Here is a 21,222-nt window from a genome sequence, read left to right as displayed (position 1 = left end):
ACATTACACACAGACCATGACACCATACTGTACATTACACACAGACCATGACACCATACTGTACATTACACACACACCATACTGTACATTACACACATACCATGATACCATACTGTACAACACACCATACTGTACATTACACACATACCATGACACCATACTGTACAACACACACACACCATACTGTACATTACACCATACAGTACATTACACACACACACCATGACACCATACTGTACATTACACACACACACCATACTGTACATTACACACATACCATGACACCATACTGTACATTACACACATACCATGACACCATACAGTACATTACACACACACACACCATGACACCATACTGTACATTACACACACACACCATACTGTACATTACACACATACCATGACACCATACAGTACATTACACACATACCATGACACCATACAGTACATTACACACATACCATGACACCATACTGTACATTACACACACCATACAGTACATTACACACAGACCATGACACCATAGAGTACATTACACACAGACCATGACACCATAGAGTACATTACACACAGACCATGACACCATACAGTACATTACACACAGACCATGACACCATACAGTACATTACACACAGACCATGACACCATACTGTACATTACACACAGACCATGACACCATACTGTACATTACACACAGACCATGACACCATACTGTACATTACACACAGACCATGACACCATACTGTACATTACACACAGACCATGACACCATACAGTACATTACACACAGACCATGACACCATACAGTACATTACACACAGACCATGACACCATACAGTACATTACACACAGACCATGACACCATACTGTACATTACACACATACCATGACACCTTACTGTACATTACACACATACCATGACACCATACAGTACATTACACACACACCATACTGTACATTACACACATACCATGACACCGTACTGTACATTACACACACACCATACTGTACATTACACACATACCATGACACCATACTGTACATTAAATACATACCATGACACCATACAGTACATTACACACACCATACTGTACATTACACACATACCATGACACCATACAGTATATCACACACACACACACACACCATACTGTACATTACACATACCATGACACCATAGAGTACATTACACACACACCATACTGTACATTACACACATACCATGACACCGTACTGTACATTACACACACACACACCATACTGTACATTACACACATACCATGACACCATACTGTACATTACATACATACCATGACACCATACAGTACATTACACACACCATACTGTACATTACACACATACCATGACACCATACTGTACATTACACACACCATACTGTACATTACACACATACCATGACACCATACTGTGCATTACACACAAAATCAAGGACATTTATTTTTTTATATAAAATGTAACAAAGTCAGATTGTAACAGCATATCATAAATTAAAATAATTTCATCAGTTAAATATAGGAAAGTTTTTTTTTTTATAGAATATACATTAATGCTTTTTAAAATACATGTGTTAAAATATTTACATAACTACAGTATTATGGAGCGTACACACGGTCAGATTTGTCAGACTTGTCAGATTTTTCAGATGAACGACTGAACGATTAAACGATTTGAACGATTTGAACGATTGAACGATTTTTGACTGCATTAAAATGAATGGAATCGTCCAAGTCTGACTGCAAACCCATTAGATGTCAGATATCGTTATCTGACAAACGGGAACGCGCATCGTTGATCGTCCATCGTTCAGGCATGTCAGATATGAACGATTTTCCATCAGATATGGACGACTGAACGATTTTTAAATAGTTATCATCCATATCTGAAGAAAAAATCTGATCGTGTGTATGCACCATTAATTGCATTAAAGTGCAACAATTAGGACTGGTTCTGATAACCTCTAACAGAATAATCACAGAAGATGATGAATAGGCAGAGTTTTACGTTACGAAAGTGCTACCAAACACTCGTTTGTAAACGACTGCAATTTACATGGGACCAAGCACACCAGAGGCAGCCATTTTGTGTGTTCATGTGACTTCACCGAGGTACGAGACAAGAGGTGGAGCACAAATTAATGAATGGGGGCGCTGCACTCTCATATATGTTGGTTAAGCACACAAAATGGCTGCTTCCAGAGTGTGTAACCGACAGGTTCGTGTAACGCTCATTGTAAAGAAGCAGAAAAGAAGAACTTGTTAGACCTTATTAAAGCCTAATAAACATAACGCACTTGGATGCCAAGACTACTACTTCTCATGTATCTCAATGATTGTGCTGTGTAAATCAGCATGGTAACAACCCACAACTTCACAGTTGCCAAGTCTCCTCCAGTTCTCCATAGACCTTACTTCATCTTATTCGCTCTCAGCTTTTCCAAAGTTCTCTGCAAACAGACAATACAGATGTGTGAAATGCAATGCAAGGGTGCAAATACCAGATGTGCAGGACAGCTATTAGGGTACATTTGGATAAACTGCTCTGCACGTAATACAGTATAAATAAAGGCCACTGTCCCAGCTAGAACCAGACCAGTATCTCTACACATAACCATTGGACATAGAGGGCCTGTTTCAGAGATGGGAGTAATAAAGGGGAAAAAAAAAAGGGGCAATCTGCACCCTAGCAAAACTATGTTGTACTGCCAAAGGGTCAGATTTAAAATATGCAGAGATTAAGGGCCACATTCAATTAGAAGCGAATAGTCTGTTTCTGCTGATTACGTCATTTTAGCCGATTCCACTTTTCCCCGCCCGTATTCAATTTGTCCGACTTCGCTGGTGCGAAAAGACAAAGCAACAGAGCCGGCGGAAAAGTATCCCCTAGGAATAGGTGTCGAGAAAATGTTCAGAATTGGGGTGCAGACTTCCCAAAACCACCCTGCACCCCTTGGAAAGTTCCCTAAAAGTGATCTGTGTCAAAAATGTTTTAAAAAGTACTTGTACCTTAGGAGACCCCAAAAAAGTACTTTTGTTTTGGGGGCAAAAAAAAAAAAAAAAAAAAAAAAAAAAACACAGTTGGGGACGAACTTTAAAACTAGCAAAATAGACTCGGGGAGGGGGTGAGGCAGGTGTATTTTTAAACGGGGATACGCGGACGCGTATTTGTTTTATTTATTGCATGCAGGGATATAGCGGCCAGTATTTTCCCTGCATGCAATAAATAAAATAAATCCATTAGCACCACTTGCATTGCTACATGGTCTGTTCCAGGAGCAGATTGCTCCTTGGTTGCTCCTCAGCAACCTGCAATAATAAATAGCGGGTAGAGAGATGCATCAGATGCACAGAGAAGAGGATATGCATTCACTAATTATAGTGATCTATGTTCTCAAACCGATGACAAAGACGCCAGAGGAACGCAACATGAAACACTAATGCTCCAAATAACACAAACTACAGAAAGCCTGGCAGGGGGAAGACACTCGGAACGAACTCAATATATGTTACCTGATTTAGGTCAAGAAAACAAACATGAAATCCTCACTATACCTTCTTGAACGCTTTAGCCTTTTCCCGGTTCCTGGAGTAGGACTCCTGGCGCATCATCTCCTCTTTCCTTGTTTTCACTTCATCGAGCCGATTGTATAACCTGGAGGAGACGCCAGAACAAGCCCTTTAGTAAATACCCTTTAGCGGATGTGTGTGTCGTGGTTAGAACTGGCAGGTGTGTTACATGAAGGACGCAAACCAGAAATCTAGGACGCGGTGAGCCGATAAAATCAGACAGGACTGAGCCCAGTGCCCTGTGCCCAGATTGCTATGTAACCTATCCTATTCACCCACCACTCACACCAATGTCACTGTGTGCCCTGTGCACAGACTGCTATGTAGCTTATCCTATTCACCCACCACTCACACCAATGTCACTGTGTGCCCTGTGCCCAGACTGCTATGTAACCTCTCCTATTCACCCACCACTCACACCAATGTCACTGTGTGCCCTGTGCCCAGACTGCTATGTAACCTCTCCTATTCACCCACCACTCATACCAATGTCACTGTGTGCCCTGTGCCCAGACTGCTATGTAACCTCTCCTATTCACCCACCACTCACACCAATGTCACTGTGTGCCCTGTGCCCAGACTGCTATGTAACCTCTCCTATTCACGCACCACTCATACCAATGTCACTGTGTGCCCTGTGCAAACTGCTATGTAGCCTATCCTATTCACCCACCACTCACACCTATGTCACTGTGTGCTCTGTGCAGAGACTGCTATGTAGCCTCTCCTATTCACCCACCACTCACACCAATGTCACTGTGTGCCCTGTGCACAGACTGCTATGTAGCCTATCCTATTCACCCACCACTCACACCAATGTCACTGTGTGCCCTGTGCACAGTCTGCTATGTAGCCTATCCTATTCACTCACCACTCACACCAATGTCACTGTGTGCCCTGTGCACAGACTGCTATGTAACCTCCTATTCACCCACCTCACACCAATGTCACTGTGTGCCCTGTGTACAGACTGCTATGTAACCTCTCCTATTCACCCACCACTCACACCAATGTCACTGTGTGCCCTGTGCACAGACTACTATGTAGCCTATCCTATTCACCCACCACTCACACCAATGTCACTGTGTGCCCTGTGCACAGACTGCTATGTAGCTTATCCTATTCACCCACCACTCACACCAATGTCACTGTGTGCCCTGTGCACAGACTTATGTAGCCTATCCTATTCACCCACCACTCACACCAATGTCACTGTGTGCCCTGTGCCCAGACTGTTATATACCTATACTATTCACCCACCACTCACACCAATGTCACTGTGTGCCCTGTGCTCTTTTGTCTAAATCTGTAGCGGCACTAAATAGTGATCACCCTACCGTATAGTGCGCTGGTGCATCTCTATCTCAGACAGTTTCCGGTCTTCTGGTGTGCACACTCTGACCTCAACCACTTTCTTCAAATGTCCTCCGTCACTGTTGACCGTATCTGGAAATAGAATAAGCTCATTTGTTAAGGGGTGGCAATAAAAGGGTAATCTTCAACTGTACACAATGTGATGCCCAGCTGCGCACATAATTGGTAGTTACGGTAGTGCAGTCATCACAAGTAGTGTTCATTCTAGCACCCTGCACCCGTCATAACCCACGCAGTTCCTCTTTCCTGCATGGGGTGTCACTCTGTTCTGGTGCTTCTAGCACACTCTAGTCTGTATCTCAAAAGTTTGTTGGATCGGCTGAGTGTGCTAGAAGCAACAGAGCAGAGAAATAGGAACCAGGTAGGAAATAGGAACTGCACGGGTTGTGACATTGTGCAGCAGGGTGCTAGAATGAAAACCATCAAGTCCTCACTCGCACCTCTATAGGGTAAAACCTGCGATGCAGATGGACTTGATGTGCCATTTTGGAAAAGAACATTGTGTCAATGTTTGGGTATTGAATTCCCCCCCAAATTAATAAAAAGCAGGTTGGCTGATGGAGGGAGTGTACACAAGTATGGACAACATGTTTGGTTCAACACAGTAGCCAGTCAAAAACATTCATGGCAATATTTTTAATCTGTGGCAGATGGACACAGATGATGGGATGCCTCAAGGCCGCCCTCTACTGGAGGAATGTTGCAGTAGCATCAGTTGTCTGGAGCACCTTCCTGCCTACAGCTGGGTACACACTTTTACATTGCAGGCTGATCGGGTAAAACTGTCCTGATCAGCCTTGCAGTCTGTCCCCAGTGTGACCCCCTGTCAGCTGTCTGTGAGCCACGTACACACTGTGCAGACATAACACAATGTGTACGGGCTTCTATGGGATCGGGAGGTCGACCCAATAATTATTAAACCGTACATAAGATGCGACCTCCCGATCCTGACCGTTGCAGGGGCGTTAAAAGCAGTTTATCGGCTAACGCTCCTGCATCAGAACAGCATACAATTGAACGGCCGTTCTCTCGATATTGGATGAACGGCCCGATGATCGTACAGGTGTGTACCCAGCTGAAGTCAGATACCACCAAGGCAGCAACAACCACCTCTCAGAACTTGGAAATATTATTTTAAAAGCAATCGTGGCCACTTTGCTATATAATATCTGTGGCTTGTGGACAAGGTATGCAATCACAAAAGCAGCCCTCATAGGAATCTATGTGGGCTGCTTCTAGGCTCCTTTAGCTAAAGCCAACTTACGTGTAGGCTATAGGCTATACACTGCAAATTTACCGGGAGAGGGATCTGCAGGATCCTGCTCCGGCAATGGACGCTCACGCATGAGCGGTCATCAGACGGCGCATGCACAGTGGCACTGCCAACTTATAAAGTAGTAGTGTAGTGATCACGTTAGCTTTTAACACATTGCAGGAGCCTCTGTCCCTGCTTCTGTATTTTGTTACATTTGGGCAATGCTTAATTTCTCATTGCCACGATTAACCAGCTAATTAATAAATATTCCCCTTAAAGCCTTAAATACTGTGGCCCAGCATTACAGCAAGGAGCCCATTGGACACACTGCAAGCTATAAAATAATGCAAATAGAAGCAGGGGGCAAACACTCACCAGAACGGGGCTGCTGCTCTGCCTGGGAAGCCGGTTTATCCTTTTGTCGAGTTTTCAGATACATTTTCTGTGGAACTCGCTCTCTTTCTTTAATTTCTTGAATTCTTTTGGAGGATTTTTCAATTAAATGTCTTTTCTTCATCAGGAAGGCTTCTTGCAGACTCCCTGGGGTAGATGTAAATTCCAGAACTAGCTCTGAGAAATGATCATTATTGCTGGTTAGTGGTAGTAGTGGTCCTGTAGGATATTGCTGCTATGTGATTATAAAGATGTGTCCTTTTCACTGTGGCTACAGTCGCGCCAAATAAGAGGACTTGTGTCTTACCTGGTTAAGTTCTTTTCTTCTAACTCCATAGGAGACACAAGCTTAGACCATAGGGTATAGGTGGAGCAGGAGGAGTACGGACACCAAATAGTTAAGCTTTTTCTTCCAGCAGACCTGACTCCTCCCCCCTGCACTCCACCCCCTGCCAGGCCAGTTTAGTTAGCAAGCCCAAGGCAGGAGCGAGAAGGAAGACAAACCTACATAGACATGTCCAAACACCCAGAAACGCTAAAGGAGGACTGGAAGTAGAGTTAAAAAACCCTGCCAGCCCAATGCGCCAGGGTGGACCTAACCAGGTAAGACATAAGTCCTTTTTTCTTCTACACAATCCATAGGGGACAAAGGCTTAGACCATAGGACATCCGGGAGGGGACACGCAGAGCTGCGCCGAGAATCTTCGGCAAAAAGCCACGTCCGCGGCAGCGAAGGTGTTAAATGAACAGTACTGGAATAAAAGCATGGGCAGAGGACCATAGGGCCTCTCTACGGAGCTGCTCAGCTGAGGCATCTCTGGTGAGCCACCAAAGTAGTACAATCCGGTGGAAAAAATTTGACTGCAAAAATGCAACTGAAAGGACCACCATCTCGGAAGCGTGACAGAAAATTAAACAGAGCCAGCTGGCTGAGTCCTGTGTGGAATCTGGCCAGTCCCATGTATAGGACGAAAGGGGGTTAATCCACAGAGAACCCAAGTTCGAACCACATAGATCCGGAGGGCCGGCACAATCCAAAGAGGCCTCCTTCGTAGAAAAATAGGTACTTGAGCACAGAAACCAAAGAGCCTGGTGATGAGAAACCGAGGGACTACCAAAGGAAGGTAGCCTAAGGACATTCAAAAGGACAGCCCAGTCCCAGCAAAAAAAAAAAAAAAAAACAAACAATGGGGAGGGACAGGACAACATCCCCCAGAGAAACACTCGCTGGGAGCAGGAAAGCGGTCATCCACGTAAACCAAGGGCTCAAAGGGCGACGACTGAAGAGCTCAAAGCACCAAGGAACAACACCGTCAGAGGTGAACACCTTGAAGGAAAGTTCGGACGTCAGGCATCAGAGCAACCTGGAGGACAAAAAGTGTGGAAACTTACAAGGAGGGAGGCGGAGGAACAAGCAAACCCCACCTGCGGAAGGGAGAACACCCAAGAGAGGGAAACCCTCTTGGAAAAAACTCCAGTCAGAAACCCATGCAAAGTAAATTCGCCCAAGTAGTGACAAAGTCTTGCATAGGGGAACTTGCAGGCATACAGCATAGTACGAATGACCAACCTGGAGAACCTAGAAGTGCTCAAGACAGGGTCAAGAGCAACACAACAGCCAGATTCGGGCCCTGAGACAGGCGATCCGACCACAAGGAAGATGCAGCGTTGATAGAAGATCTGAGTACCAAGCTCACCAAGGCCCATAGGACGAAGCCAGGAATACCATGCCTCCCTCCCACTGCAGCACGCAGGTCCACAAAATCAGAGGGAAGACATACGAAGGAAGGAACTCCTGCTGGACCGGCAAGATGTCCACCTAAAGGGCTTCCGGAAGCCTGGTACGGGAGCAGTACCTGGATAGTCTGTGTTCGTGCCAAGATGCCACCAAGGCGATGTCCGGCCAGCCCCAGCAAAGAACTAGGATTCGAAAGACATCTGGACCAAGCCCCCATTTGCATGGGTAGATGCCCAGGTGGCTGAAGAAGCTCTCTTCCCCAACCCAGACTCTGGGTAGGAAGACTACAGACAGAGCCAGAAGTTAACAAACTGCCCAGATGAGAACACAATTCACCTTCTACAATGCGGTGTGACTGCGAGTGACACTGGTTTATGTAGGCGATGGCAGTCACGCTATCGGACTTAACCTGGAGCGGACCATGCTGTGGGAGCAGCCGAGCCAGGCAGAGAGCTCTGAAGATTGTTCGGATCCATCAAGTTGATTGGCATCCGGCTCACGGAAGTTGTCCACTGACCCTGGAAGGTTGTTGACATCAGTGAGGACATCAGCCCCTGTCTAAGCGGGACTCATGGACCACAAGAGGGAGAACCTAACCTCCCAGGAAGGTGTGAGCCATTGGTGGGACCTGATCCACAGGGACTATTCTCCATCTGAAGAGGCCGGAAGTGAAACTCGGCATACTCCATCATGACGAATGTGGAGACAAATAAGCCCAGGATCTGAATGCAGGAGTGTATTGACACTCAGCGATGACTAAAAACCCTGAGAGTTCTGATCTATAGGTCCCAAAGCTTTTCTGGTAAGAGGAAGACCCACTGAATCTTGTAATCGAGCAAGACCCCCCAGAAGGTGCATCTCCTGTGACGGAGTCCAGGTGGAATGCATCCCTTTGACGAGCTCTCTGTGGGACTGGAGAGACCTATTGAGAGGTGCTCCTTGAGAACATTCAGAGACCGGGAAAGGATCAGAAGGTTGTTTAGGTAAGGTAGAAACCAGATGCCACTGCAGCGTAAATGATTTACCATGACTTTCGTTAAAAGTCGATGGGCTCTGGAATTACAGAATGGAAATGTCTGAAAATGAAAAGGCTCCTCTCGGACAGCAAGCCAGAGGAAGCTCTGGTGACTGGGCCGGATAGGAAACAGCATACAGGCCTACCGGAAATCCAAGGAGGACCCGAGGTCAACCAGAGCCAAAAAGTCCCACTCAGGAGGCCAGCAGGACGTGAACAGCCCAGTTGAAAAAAACAGGAACCAAGGCCTTTCCTGAAAGGCTACGGCGTAGCCCTAGGAGAGAAAAACCTCACCCTCATGTAACCAACGCGATAGCCATCCAGGTGATGGGAACAGCAAATGTAGTCCTCCCACTCTGGGACCCCCGCTAGGTGGAGGTCTGCCTAGTGAAGCGCAAGTCTGTCAGTAGACCTGGAGGCAGGATAACTGGTAGATCTGGGTTACCCGGAGCCCTGAGAAATGGTTGGCCCTTGGTCCTTCCCTCCGAGGCAAGGAACGAAAATTAGAAGATCGCGACCTAAGTCACAGAAAGGAGGAAGGTCGTGCTAGAAGCCGTCATTGTGGCTACCATCCTGTCCAAAACAGGATCCCAGCAAAGGACCTGAAAGCAAAAGAGCTGTGACCTGAAAGCAGAAGAGCCCCCCTACGGCCTTCCTAAAGTCTGAGTCAGTGCTCCAGAAATCAAGCCAGAGAGCTCGCCTAACAGTCACCAAGGATGCTGACACCTGAAGTCAGGACACAAGTAGCTATTGTTGCCTCTTCTATATAAGAGGCCACCCTTAGAAGTTCTCACCTGACGCAGCTCGTTCCAATGGGAATCTGAGCTGAGGCTCTCCTAAAGAGCATCCGTCCAACCTCCAAAGGCTATAGCTACCTAAGCAGAAGTCAGGACTGGATGCGCGATGGCGTCTGCAGAATATAAGTTGCTTTTAAGGAAAGTTCCATTGTCCTGTCCAACGGATCCCAAGGGATGTCTTATTTGGACAAGGAAGGGCAGCGTTCTTGACTAGGCAGGCCAAATGAGCATCCACTGAGGAGGAGCCTCATTATATCCAGTCCGCAGCAGGGAGAGAACTGAAAGATGCAAGAAGCTTAGAAACCCAGAGGTGCCTATTAAGGCAAGCCCTCCATAGAAGGTCCACACGCTGCGCAAAAGACAGGAATGTCGAATAGTCTACCGACCAAAGCACTGTAGTCTACCGCACCTGGTTTTCCCAGGCGATCCAAGTACTAACCAAGGCCTGACCCTGTTTAGCTTCCGAGATCAGACGACATTGGGCGTATTCAGGTTGGAGTGGCCATAGGTCTCAGCAACCTTGAAGCAAAGAAAAGCACTTATCCCGTTAAACCGGGCGCCTACATTTAACTGTGGTATGGGATAGACAAAAGGTCTGAAACATTAGTGTCCCAGTGAGCGGAGGAACTTCCAGTTACCGGACAGGAACGAAACACTATATAGATTAGGATGCAGCACTATCTAGACTGGTTTGGGAGACCCATGCAAGCACAGGGAGAATAGCCAAACTCCACACAGTTAGGGCCGCAGTGGGAATGAAACATACGACCTCAGTGCTGCGAGGCCGTAATGTACCTGAAGTACGGTTCCTGTCCAGCCTCAGCTGGAAAGATGCAGACGCCTACGTTTAAGCGGGAAGGGCTGCATACATGGCGCCTAAGGCAGAATGCTATAAGGTACCCAGCTAGGCCTTAGTAGGGATGCTAGAAGGGGGAGCAGGCCCTGGGGTTGCCAGTCTGTGTGGCGGACACACTGACACTGCAGAGGATGTGCACTAGTCTGTCCAGCCTCAGACAACTGCAACCTTACCTATATAAGAGAGGTATCCAGGCCGGTTCCAGATGAAAGTCATGGCTGACTGACACTCTATACAAATCTGCAAAACACCAGAGACAGAGCCCATCGTGGTACGGAGCCGGAGGAGAAAGTACAGAGGAAGAAGTCCTGCAGTTACACAACACTGAAGCACCCCCATCCCTGGCTGCTTTGCCCCTGGATAACCTGGTAAGTAATCCAGGACATTCCCCACACACCAGTTAGAAAAACTGCTGTGTGCAATAAAAGGGAGGAGTGCAATGTATGTGACCCCACCCCACAATAAGCGGGGATTTACAGGAGAGGTATTTACTTAGCTGTCAGAAGAAACTTAGAAATAAAATGTGTTCCTGAGCACAAATACCTGCACACAGAAACATTCAATGTTGTATTAATGGGCAGTTAATGCTCAACAATCCAAACCCCAGTCGATAGGAAGGAGCATAGCGTATAACCTGCCCCCATGGGAATAGGTATACAGGGAGATAGGAGCCCTTTACTGCTCTCCAGAGACTGACTGAAGTAGGCACCATTTAAAATGGCCACTCAGCCATGCCACAGGGATTCTCCCAGCTGAGAGACTGTCACAGCGAGGGATTGCACCAAGGGAGCAGGGGTGGGGCTGAATGGGGAGAGCCTACCTCCCCTGAGCTGAATCAGATCCCCCAGGGCAATGGCTGCTTCTAATGAAGCGCACCATTGCCTGAGCCCTGGTGGTCTAGTGGAGATGCCAGATGGCCTGGGCGACCGCTGTCAGCACCGCCGCTCTTACCTCTGAGCACCATCTGTGCTCCTTCCCCAGCGTCCAGCTGCGGGTTCCTGGTGTGTGCTGGGGAACAGACCGAGGTCACTGACCCACGCGCCAGTGCAGAGGTTGCCAGGGGTCGGTGGAGCAGCAGTACGGGCATCCTATAGGACGCCTAGCGCTGCGCACGCATATATAAAACTATAGTAAAATAAATACAATTAAATAATAAAAAAAAAAGCTGAGAGCAGTCTCTAACATGTGCCTTGCTCCTGCAGGGCACCAAACTGAACTGGCCCTTTTGGGGCAGAGGGCAGAGCATTAGGGGTAGGAGCCGGGCCTACTGGGAGAAGCTTAACCATTTGGTGCCCGGACACCTCCTGCTCCACCTATACCCATAGATTGTGTAGAAGAAAACCCCTCACGCCACGCCGAGTGTCCTTTGCTTAAAATGTGCGTCTTATTTACATAAATAAAAACAACTGGGAGCGACAGAACTGCACTGCTAGTGTACACTGACCAGGCCACATTCCGTTATTCTTTATCTGCGCCTTTGTACGCGTGTAAAACCAATTCCTGTGCGGTTAAGGTCGCGTCTCTGGTACACTGTGAGCTGTTTTTTGTTATGTCTGCGATGCGACTAAGATGTTAAATTTAAAGAAAAATACTGAACGTTACCCCTCTCAGAGCATCTTAGTCGCACCGGGGGTCTCGCGCCATATGGAGTAACGTCGCCCAGTGTATGAAGACACATCTGTACAGCCACTTATGGTCTCTATAATAGCCGTCTTTTGTGCTTTCCTCGTATTAGGAGGACATATTCTACATTTATCATTTAATAATTGATCAGAATTTATAACTAATTATATACCTTTGAATAACTTACTCGCAAGGTTATTCCAAGGAAATATACCTTTAAATCATTAGGATAATTCTATTCAAGAAAGATTGCACTACGATGTAGTATATAAAGTGTATTTTCAACAACAATAGATCCTCAATGTTCACATATTATAAAACCGTATTATCACATTGTCAACTACAATCCAATATTTCATTAAAACTCTCACTTTAGTAAGTATACCCCATAGAGTCTGTTTAGGGAGACTGGCGTAAGGAAGCTATGGGGAAGGGCAGACTGCACATGGATTACATAACTAATACAATAAGGCCAATAACCACCATATCTACCTTCTCTCGTGCCAGTCTGCCTTCTGTCTCTTTCTGTTCCTCACTCCTCCTCCCTCCTCTAAACTCCATCCCTTCTTCTAACTCACAAATCATTTATATCCCTGATCTTATCTACAGTATCCCGGCTTTTCTCCTGGCATGTTTTAAAGGGACGTAACCATGTAAAATAGCCAAATGAACATTCAATCTATAATTACATAGAATTCAACATTTAGGTCAAGACTATGATAATAGCCGTCAGTTCTCTGTCATTTAAATAGCAATGAGGCCTTGCCAAATTTGGAATTTAACAAATCTAGATGACTTGATGAAAGTAAACCTTCTTGACAACAAATGGATGTATTGTCTGTCCCCCAATGTAGATCAAATGTAAACCAGATCTGATTAACATACAGTACGAGTTCCTAATCTCAATACTTATTCTATGCAAAGACAATGTGTTTCCCAAAGATACACAATGAATTAAAACACAAATATACTGTACAACTATATGCACTTATACACAAACTGGTTTACTTCATTATATATTCATTTAACTTATACAATAAAATAATTTGCTTGGCAAATTTGTACAACTATGGGGCATATTCAGTTGGGGGCGAGAATAGCAAAAATCCCATACCTGCGTGGGATTTGCCAGCAGGTGCGGGATTTTTTCTATTCAATTAGGGGTTTTTGATTTTTTGAGCGCCGGGAGTTTGTTTTGCGCACCTCTACAGCACGAACAATTTTTCCTAAAATCCATAATATTAGGAAAAATGGTCGCGAAATGCTCTGGGACCCCGGCGGAACCCCTCCTAATGACTAATTAATCAATTGTTAGTTTCCAATTAGCTTAACTTGTCTGTAATACTCACCTTCCGAAGAGCTGTCTTCTGCATCCAGTGTCGGGACCCAGTCTTCTGCAGCAGTGGTGAGTATGTCAGTGTGTGAGTGTGTTTATGGGTGAGAGTGTGACCCCCGGTGTCGCCCCCCCCCCCCCTCCAGTACAGGCACTGGGAGAACTACATATCCCAGCAGCCCTTGTGCTTCCCTCCAAAATTGGGCGCACAGTATTTTCCTCGCTAAACCTCGCGCTTAAGTGAATATGACCCTATGGGTGTTGGGATCTAGTTGTGACACATTATATATATATATATATATATATATATATACATACACACACACACACACACACAGGTTGAGTCTCCCATATCCAAAATGCTTGGGACCAGGGGTATTTTGGATATCGGAATATTCCGTATTTTGGAATAATTGCATATTATAATGAAATGTCTTGGAAATGGGACCCAAATATACACACAGAATGCATTTGTGTGTTATATACACCTTATACACACAGCCTGCAGGTCATTTTAGACAATATTTTTTAGAATTTTGTGCATCAAAAAAAGTTTGTGTACATACATGAAATTCATTTATGTTTCATATACACCTTATACACACAGCCTGAAGGTTATTTTATACAATCTTTTTAATAATTTGTGCCTTCGACAAAGTTTATGTACATTAAACCATCAAAAATCAAAGGTTTCATTATCTCAGTCATGCTGAAAATATTCCGTATTTCGGAATATTCCGTATTTCGGAATATTTGGATATGGGAGACTCAACCTGTATAATGGTGAATAAGGAAATATATTGCAACTGTCTCATCATGATAACAAAAACACAACATTTCAAACAATTTTGCTCCGAATCACTGATACCTGCAAATTGCTGTGATAAAGATGTTCCTACTGAAGACTGGTCTGAAACAGGAACCCCCGAAATGTCCACCTCTGCTGGCAGGGGCTGATAGGCACTCTGTAAGCAAAAGAGCCATATTAGTGGTGATCAGACCAGACAGGTAATAAAGAAGAAATGTTCTAACAATTAGATCATTTTGTCCCAATCAGTCCACAACTCTTTCTCCTGCTTTCAGTAGGTGTCAGCTGCGCTGAGACTAGTATTAAAAGGATAGGTGTAGATCAGAGGCAAAAACCTCCACTTTGCCCCTTCAATCAAATTCTAAATATAAACCACATTTTATTCTGTAGGTTAAAATATCTACAGAGGACTGGTCTTTGCTGTGTTCCAGAACATTATGTTTTGGATTATTATAAAATGTATATGCAAAATGTGTGAGGTCTACGATTGCTCATGTGATCTGATGTTTTGTTATTAATTTGCTTATTCTTTAAGTAACCACCTTTTTCATCAGCTTTAAAGCACAAATCAACAGTCTTTAACTTAGGATATAATCACATACTCTAAAGGCGCACAGCCACTTGCCGATTTCTATGAGCGATTGAACGATATTGTTAAATCGCTCATGAATCGTGCATGAATCGGGCACATTACTGTCGGAAACCGCCAGCGATGCGCGCTACCGCTGGTCGTTTCCGAAAACAATCATCGGCCGCACATGTAGGTCAACCTGACTATAACGACAGACTGCCCATGTTCGGGGATGAGGGAGGGTCCCTACACTGAATGACTGATCGCTCAGTGTAGGCACTGCACAGACTGTGAAACTACTGCACGATTACAATGTCATAATCGTGAAGTCATTTCACAGTCAGCTATTCCATGTGCCCCATTACATTAAAGACATCATAGCTCACTACTTATATCATTGTACATCCTGGGAAACACCATTGACTACAATTTAGATTTTTAAATATAACAAATGTAACCAAAATCAAAAAGAGATAATAGTGTGAGACTTAAAAGGTGCACTCCAGGACCCTTATGGGAATTAGTTGCTTCCTTAGATAATAATTAAAAAATAGCCTTTATTTCATGTTCAATTAAGATCACATACAAAAATTTATGAAAATATAGATATTAAAAATAGTGCCAAAAGATTAGAAAAAGTGAGTAAATATATTAGATTAAAAATCCAGAATGCTGATTTATAGGACCTTATTCAGAGGCGGCCGTACGGTCTACGACCGCACGGCCGCCTCGATGTTTGGCTAGTGCGCATGCGCACAAGGCAGCCGGCTCCCTCGTGCGCATGCGTGAGACCCGCTACGACCGCCAGCGCCGGTCGTAGCGGGTCTCTTTCCAAAGGGGGCGAGCTGTCGATGTTGATTGACAGCTCGCCCCGTTTGGAAGGCGGGCCGGGGGGTTGGCAGCCCAAACGGAGGCGTTCCCATGGGAACGCCTACCGTTTGGGGGAGGCCCCACTAACATCACTAGTGATGTCAGTGGAGAGCTTCCGGCTCTGACAGAGCCAGAAGCTCTCCGGGGCTTACGACAAGTGAGACCCTACCCTAGGGTCTTGTCGTAAGCCCCGATGGTCGCGATGGTCTCTGACCATCGCGACCATAACCCGAGCAGTCTGTAAACCCACAGCCTAACGACCGAAACAGAGGCGGGAGGTTAGGATGCAAGCGGCCGCCCAGTTTCTGAGCGACCGCTTGCATCCTCCGACCGCCTATGAATGAGGCCCATAGTACTGGCTATTTAGTTGCTCTGTGTTAATTCACGTTTTTGTGTGTCCCTTGTTTAGGACAGTTTTGCAAAGTCATATAGTGTTCAATACTTCGGATATTCAATTCGAGTTAATAGATATATTTATTATATGATCTATCAGTATATTTCTGCAGTACGGTCTCACCTGAACAAAAGTTGTCTGGTTTGTCAATACAATATCAGAGCAGATTGCAACATTGTAAACTATGTATTGTTTCAATTTTATTGTGGTCCACAGATGATATTTAGTGTTACTGTTTCTTTTCTCGTTTGATATTTGAAAAAGATAAAAATATACAGAAGAGGGGATAAAGGGGACAGGTTAGCAATGCTGGCCATACACGCTGCAATTATCGGGACGATCCACCCGATATCGGCGAATCGCCGAAATAATTGTAGCGTTTGGGGGGCGCGACCGAGGGTTAAATATTGCTCCGTCCGATGCGATATTTCCCGGGAAACTGTCGGCCGCAGCGGGCAGTGTATGCCCAGCGCAGCCAACAAACAGACATTTCCTGTGTTCCTTCCTACGGAACGAACAGGGAAATGTCTCCTCCCCCGGGGGCGGAGCGCGGATATCGGGCTATACACTGAGATTTCTCTCACAGTGTATGCTGCGGACATCTGCGGCTGGCAGCCGGCCAGATAAAATGTCTGTCGGTCTGACAGACATTTTATCTGGCAGTGTATGCCCAGCATTAGTGATGGTATTGCACATGGATAACAAGAGATATGGTAAGAACTTACCTTTGTTATCTCTGTTTCTACGAAGTCCATAGGGTCCACAGGGTTGACCTTGGGGATATAGCTGGATCAGGATCCATGGGCACCACACAGTTAAGCTTTTAGCTCCCAGGATGCACTTGGGTCCTCCTCTATATCCCGCCCCCGAGCCACAGGCACCTCAGTTGGTAAGCAGCCTAGGCCGGAGGAGAATATGGAACAGAGAGAAGGAAGACTGGAACACACAAGAAACCATACTCACAGAAAAAGGAGACGGAAATACCGGTGACCAGCAACACAGCCCATTAGAAGCCAGGTGCGTCAGGGCGGGCGCCCTGTGGACCCTATGGACTTCGTAGAAACAGAGATAACAAAGGTAAGTTCTTACCATATCTCTTGTTTTCTACTTCAGGGTCCATAGGGGGTCCACAGGGTTGACCTTGGGGATGTCCCAAAGCAGTTCAACTAAGGGCGGGGACGCTCCTGTGCAGAAAGGAGAATCCTGCGCCCGAAGGATGCATCCTGAGAGGCAAAGGTGTCAAACGCATAAAATCTTAGAAACGTTTGAACCGAAGACCAAGTGGCTGCCTTACACAGCTGAACAGCTGAGGCACCACGTTTAGCAGCCCAAGAAGGGCCCACAGAACGAGTGGAATGAGCCTTAACAGAGGCTGGAACAGGTAAATGCTCTCGTATCTAAGCCTACCTAATAACAGAACAAAACCAACGGGCCAAAGTCTGGTTGTTGGCAGGCCAACCCCTCTTATGAAAACCAAAGAGGACAAACAAGGAGTCGGACTTTCGAACAGAAGCAGTCCGATCAACATAAACTCTGAGAGCACGGACAATGTCCAACGAAGTCTCCCCTGCTGTAAGATCAGGGGACTGAAAGGCTGGGACCACTAGTTCCTGATTGATATGGAACTTAGAGACAACCTTAGGTAAACACTCAGGACGAGTGCGAAGCACTGCTCTGTCCTGGAGAAAATAATTAAGAAGGGGGGACTACATGAAAGTGCCCCCAACTCGGAAACCCTCCTTGCTGAAGCAATAGCCAGGAGAAACACAGTTTTAAGCGTTAACCATTTGAGGTCAACTGACTCAAGAGGCTCAAAGGGAGGACCTTGCAGAACTCAAAGAACCACCGCCAAATCCCACGGTGCCACCGGAGGCACAAAGGGTGGCTGAATCCTGAGAACACCCTGGAAAAAAAGTCTGTACGTCCGGTAACATAGCAATTCTACGTTGGTACCAAACCGATAAAGCAGACACGTGCACCTTCAGAGAGGAAAGGCGTAAACCTAAGTCCAAACCCGACTGAAGAAAAGCCAGAATCCTTGAAACTCTTAATACCTGAGGATCATAAGTTTCTGGACTCACACCACTGAAAGTACGTGTGCCACACTCTATGGTAAATCCTTGCAGAAGCAGGCTTGCGTGCCCTCAGCATGGTGGAAATAACGGAACTAGAAAAGCCCCGGGACCTTAAGACGGCCGTCTCAAGAGCCACGCCGTCAAAGACAGACGACCCAGATCCGGGTAAAGGTAGGGCCCCTGAGACAACAAGTCCTGCCGCTGAGGAGGAAGGTACGGAACGTCGATAAACAGACTCTGTAGGTTGGAGTACCACGGACGTCTTGGCCACGCTGGGGCCACCAGTACCAGAGTGCCTCCGTCCTGCTAGAACATGCGCAGGACCCAAGGCAGAAGGGATATCGGAGGAAACAGATATGCCAGCTGAAACGTCCATCTGACCTACAGAGCGTCCACCAGACTGGCGCCGTCGTCCCTTGTCCTTGACCTGTACACGGGCAACTTGTGATTGTGACGAGAGGCCATCAAGTCCATCTCCGGCAGTCCCTACTTGTCCATGAGTAGTTGGAATACCTCTGGATGAAGCGACCATTCCCCTGGATGCACGTCGTAACGGCTGAGGAAGTCTGCCTCCCAATTGAGGATTCCGGGAATGAAGACTGCAGAGATCGCTGGAAAGTGGCACTCCGCCCAGGTTAGGATGTGAGACACTTCTGCCATCGCAGCCCGGCTGCGAGTTCCTCCCTGGTGATTGATGTACGCCACCGTGGTGGCGCTGTCTGACTGCACTTGCACTGCCCTTCCGTGAAGAGTGGTGCCGGCCGACTGCAGAGCCCTGTACACGGCTCTTAGTTCCAGAACATTGATGGGGAGAGCCGCTTCCTCCGCTGTCCAACGACCCTGAAGTGACAAGGAGCCTGTCACCGCCCCCCAACCCCGAAGACTGGCATCTGTCGTGAGTCGAAGCCAGTCCGGGATCCAAAAGGGGCGAACCTCGAGGAGGTGAGCTGTTTAAAGCCACCAATTCAGGGACTGTCGTACATCCGGAGATAGCACCAGGGTCTGTGACCGGATCCGGTGAGGCAACCCATTCCAGTTTGCTAGAATCAGCCTCTGCAGAGGCCTGGAGTGAAACTGGGCAAATTCCACCATGTCGAATGCCGACACCCTGGAACTTAGCACTCTCATTGCCGAGTGTACCGAAAGACTGGCACAATCCAGGCAACTGCGTATCCGCAACTGTAGGGAAGATACCTTTTCTGGAGTTAGAAAGATCCGCTGCTGATAAGAGTCTAGGAGGGCCCCCAGATGGACCATCTGCTGAGATGGGATCAGGGATGACTTCCTCCAATTTATTAACCACCCGTGCATCTGCAGACAAGCCACCGTCAGTTGGAGATGTTGCAGCAGAACCTCCGGAGAGCTTGCCAGCAATAGGAGGTCGTCCAGATACGCTAACAACCGTACCCCCTGGTTCCGAAGGTGGGCAGCCATAACTGCCATCACCTTGGTGAACACCCTCGGCGCTGTGGAGAGCCCGGAACTGGTAGTGACGGTGCAACAGAGCGAACCGCAGACACCTCTGATGTGACGTTGCTATCGGCACATGGAGGTAAGCGTCCTGGATATCCAGGGAGACCATGTAATCCCCTGGTTCCATAGCCAGAATTATGGAACACAAGGTTTCCATTCTGAACCTGGGAATCCTGAGAAACCTGTTCAGAGACTTTAAATTTAGAACAGGTCGATGGGAGCCATTGGGTTTCTGTACCAGAAACAGCAGAATAGTACCCCATCCCATGCTGAGATTGTGGAACAGGTACAATGACCCCTGCAGTCAGCAAGGAGTCTATAGCTTCCCTGATCAGCATAGCCTTGGCTATGTCCTGAGAAGGACTCGTGCAGAAAAACTAGTGAGGCGGTCTGCGCCGAAAAGACAGGGCGTACCCCTGGGAGACCACTTCTCGCACCCAGGCATCGGTGGTGGTATTGAACCAACTCTGGGCGAAATGAAGAAGTCGGCCTCCCCTCTGGGATCCCCCAGAGGGAGGCCCGTCCCATCAGGCGGAAGGCTTATCTTCCTGTTTGGAAGAGGGACGCCTGGCACTCTAAGCTTGTTTCTTGGACCTAGCCAGTCTATCCACGATCCTATCCAAGTCTGAACCAAAAAGTAATTCCCCATTAAAAGGTAAGGCCTCCAGGCCCTTGTTTGAATCAGCGTCTGCTCTCCAGGACCTCAGCCATAAGGAGCGGCGGGCATGCACAGCCGCAGCCGACACCCTAGAGGTTAGCAGACTAGCGTCCAAGGAAGCTTCTCCAATATAAGAAGCCGCATCACTCATCTGTCCTAGTAATGCCCTCTGGACTTCCTGAGTATCCTCAGGAAAAGTGTCCCCTAAGGCATTGGCCCAACCCTCAATGGCCTTAGCCACCCAGGAAATGGCCATGGACGGGCGAGCAATTGCTCCCGAGAGGGAATAAATAGACTTAAGGCAAGCCTCAACCTTTCTGTCCGTGGGATCCTTTAACGAGGAAACTGACGGTATTGGCAGCGTAGCACTCTTAATAAGGCGTGTGACATGGGAATCCACCGCTG

General features: G+C 46.8%; 1 protein-coding gene across 4 annotated transcripts in view; it reads right to left on the bottom strand.

Annotated features, from left to right (window-relative positions):
- Positions 1–1,433: 1,433 nt before the first annotated feature.
- CEP295 (centrosomal protein 295) overlaps positions 1,434–21,222 on the bottom strand; it is a 102,940-nt gene continuing 83,151 nt past the window's right edge. For 3 of the 4 annotated variants that reach the window (XM_088455723.1, XM_088455724.1, XM_088455725.1), the window contains exons 27-31: positions 14,837–14,933; positions 6,589–6,783; positions 4,922–5,030; positions 3,570–3,669; positions 1,434–2,464 (exon numbers count right to left, since the gene is read on the bottom strand). In XM_088455723.1, the coding sequence (XP_088311849.1) occupies positions 2,426–2,464; positions 3,570–3,669; positions 4,922–5,030; positions 6,589–6,783; positions 14,837–14,933 (540 nt within the window). In that variant the 3' untranslated portion in view covers positions 1,434–2,425. The remainder of the gene's footprint in view (positions 2,465–3,569; positions 3,670–4,921; positions 5,031–6,588; positions 6,784–14,836; positions 14,934–21,222) is intronic. The other variant, XM_088455726.1, reaches the window with a different exon arrangement.

Source organism: Taudactylus pleione, unplaced genomic scaffold, assembly GCF_031769625.1.
Source record: "Taudactylus pleione unplaced genomic scaffold, aTauple2 ptg000667l, whole genome shotgun sequence".
NCBI lineage: Eukaryota > Metazoa > Chordata > Amphibia > Anura > Myobatrachidae > Taudactylus > Taudactylus pleione.
Note: the sequence above shows the minus strand (reverse complement) of the source record. Positions and strands in the feature narration are given on the sequence as shown.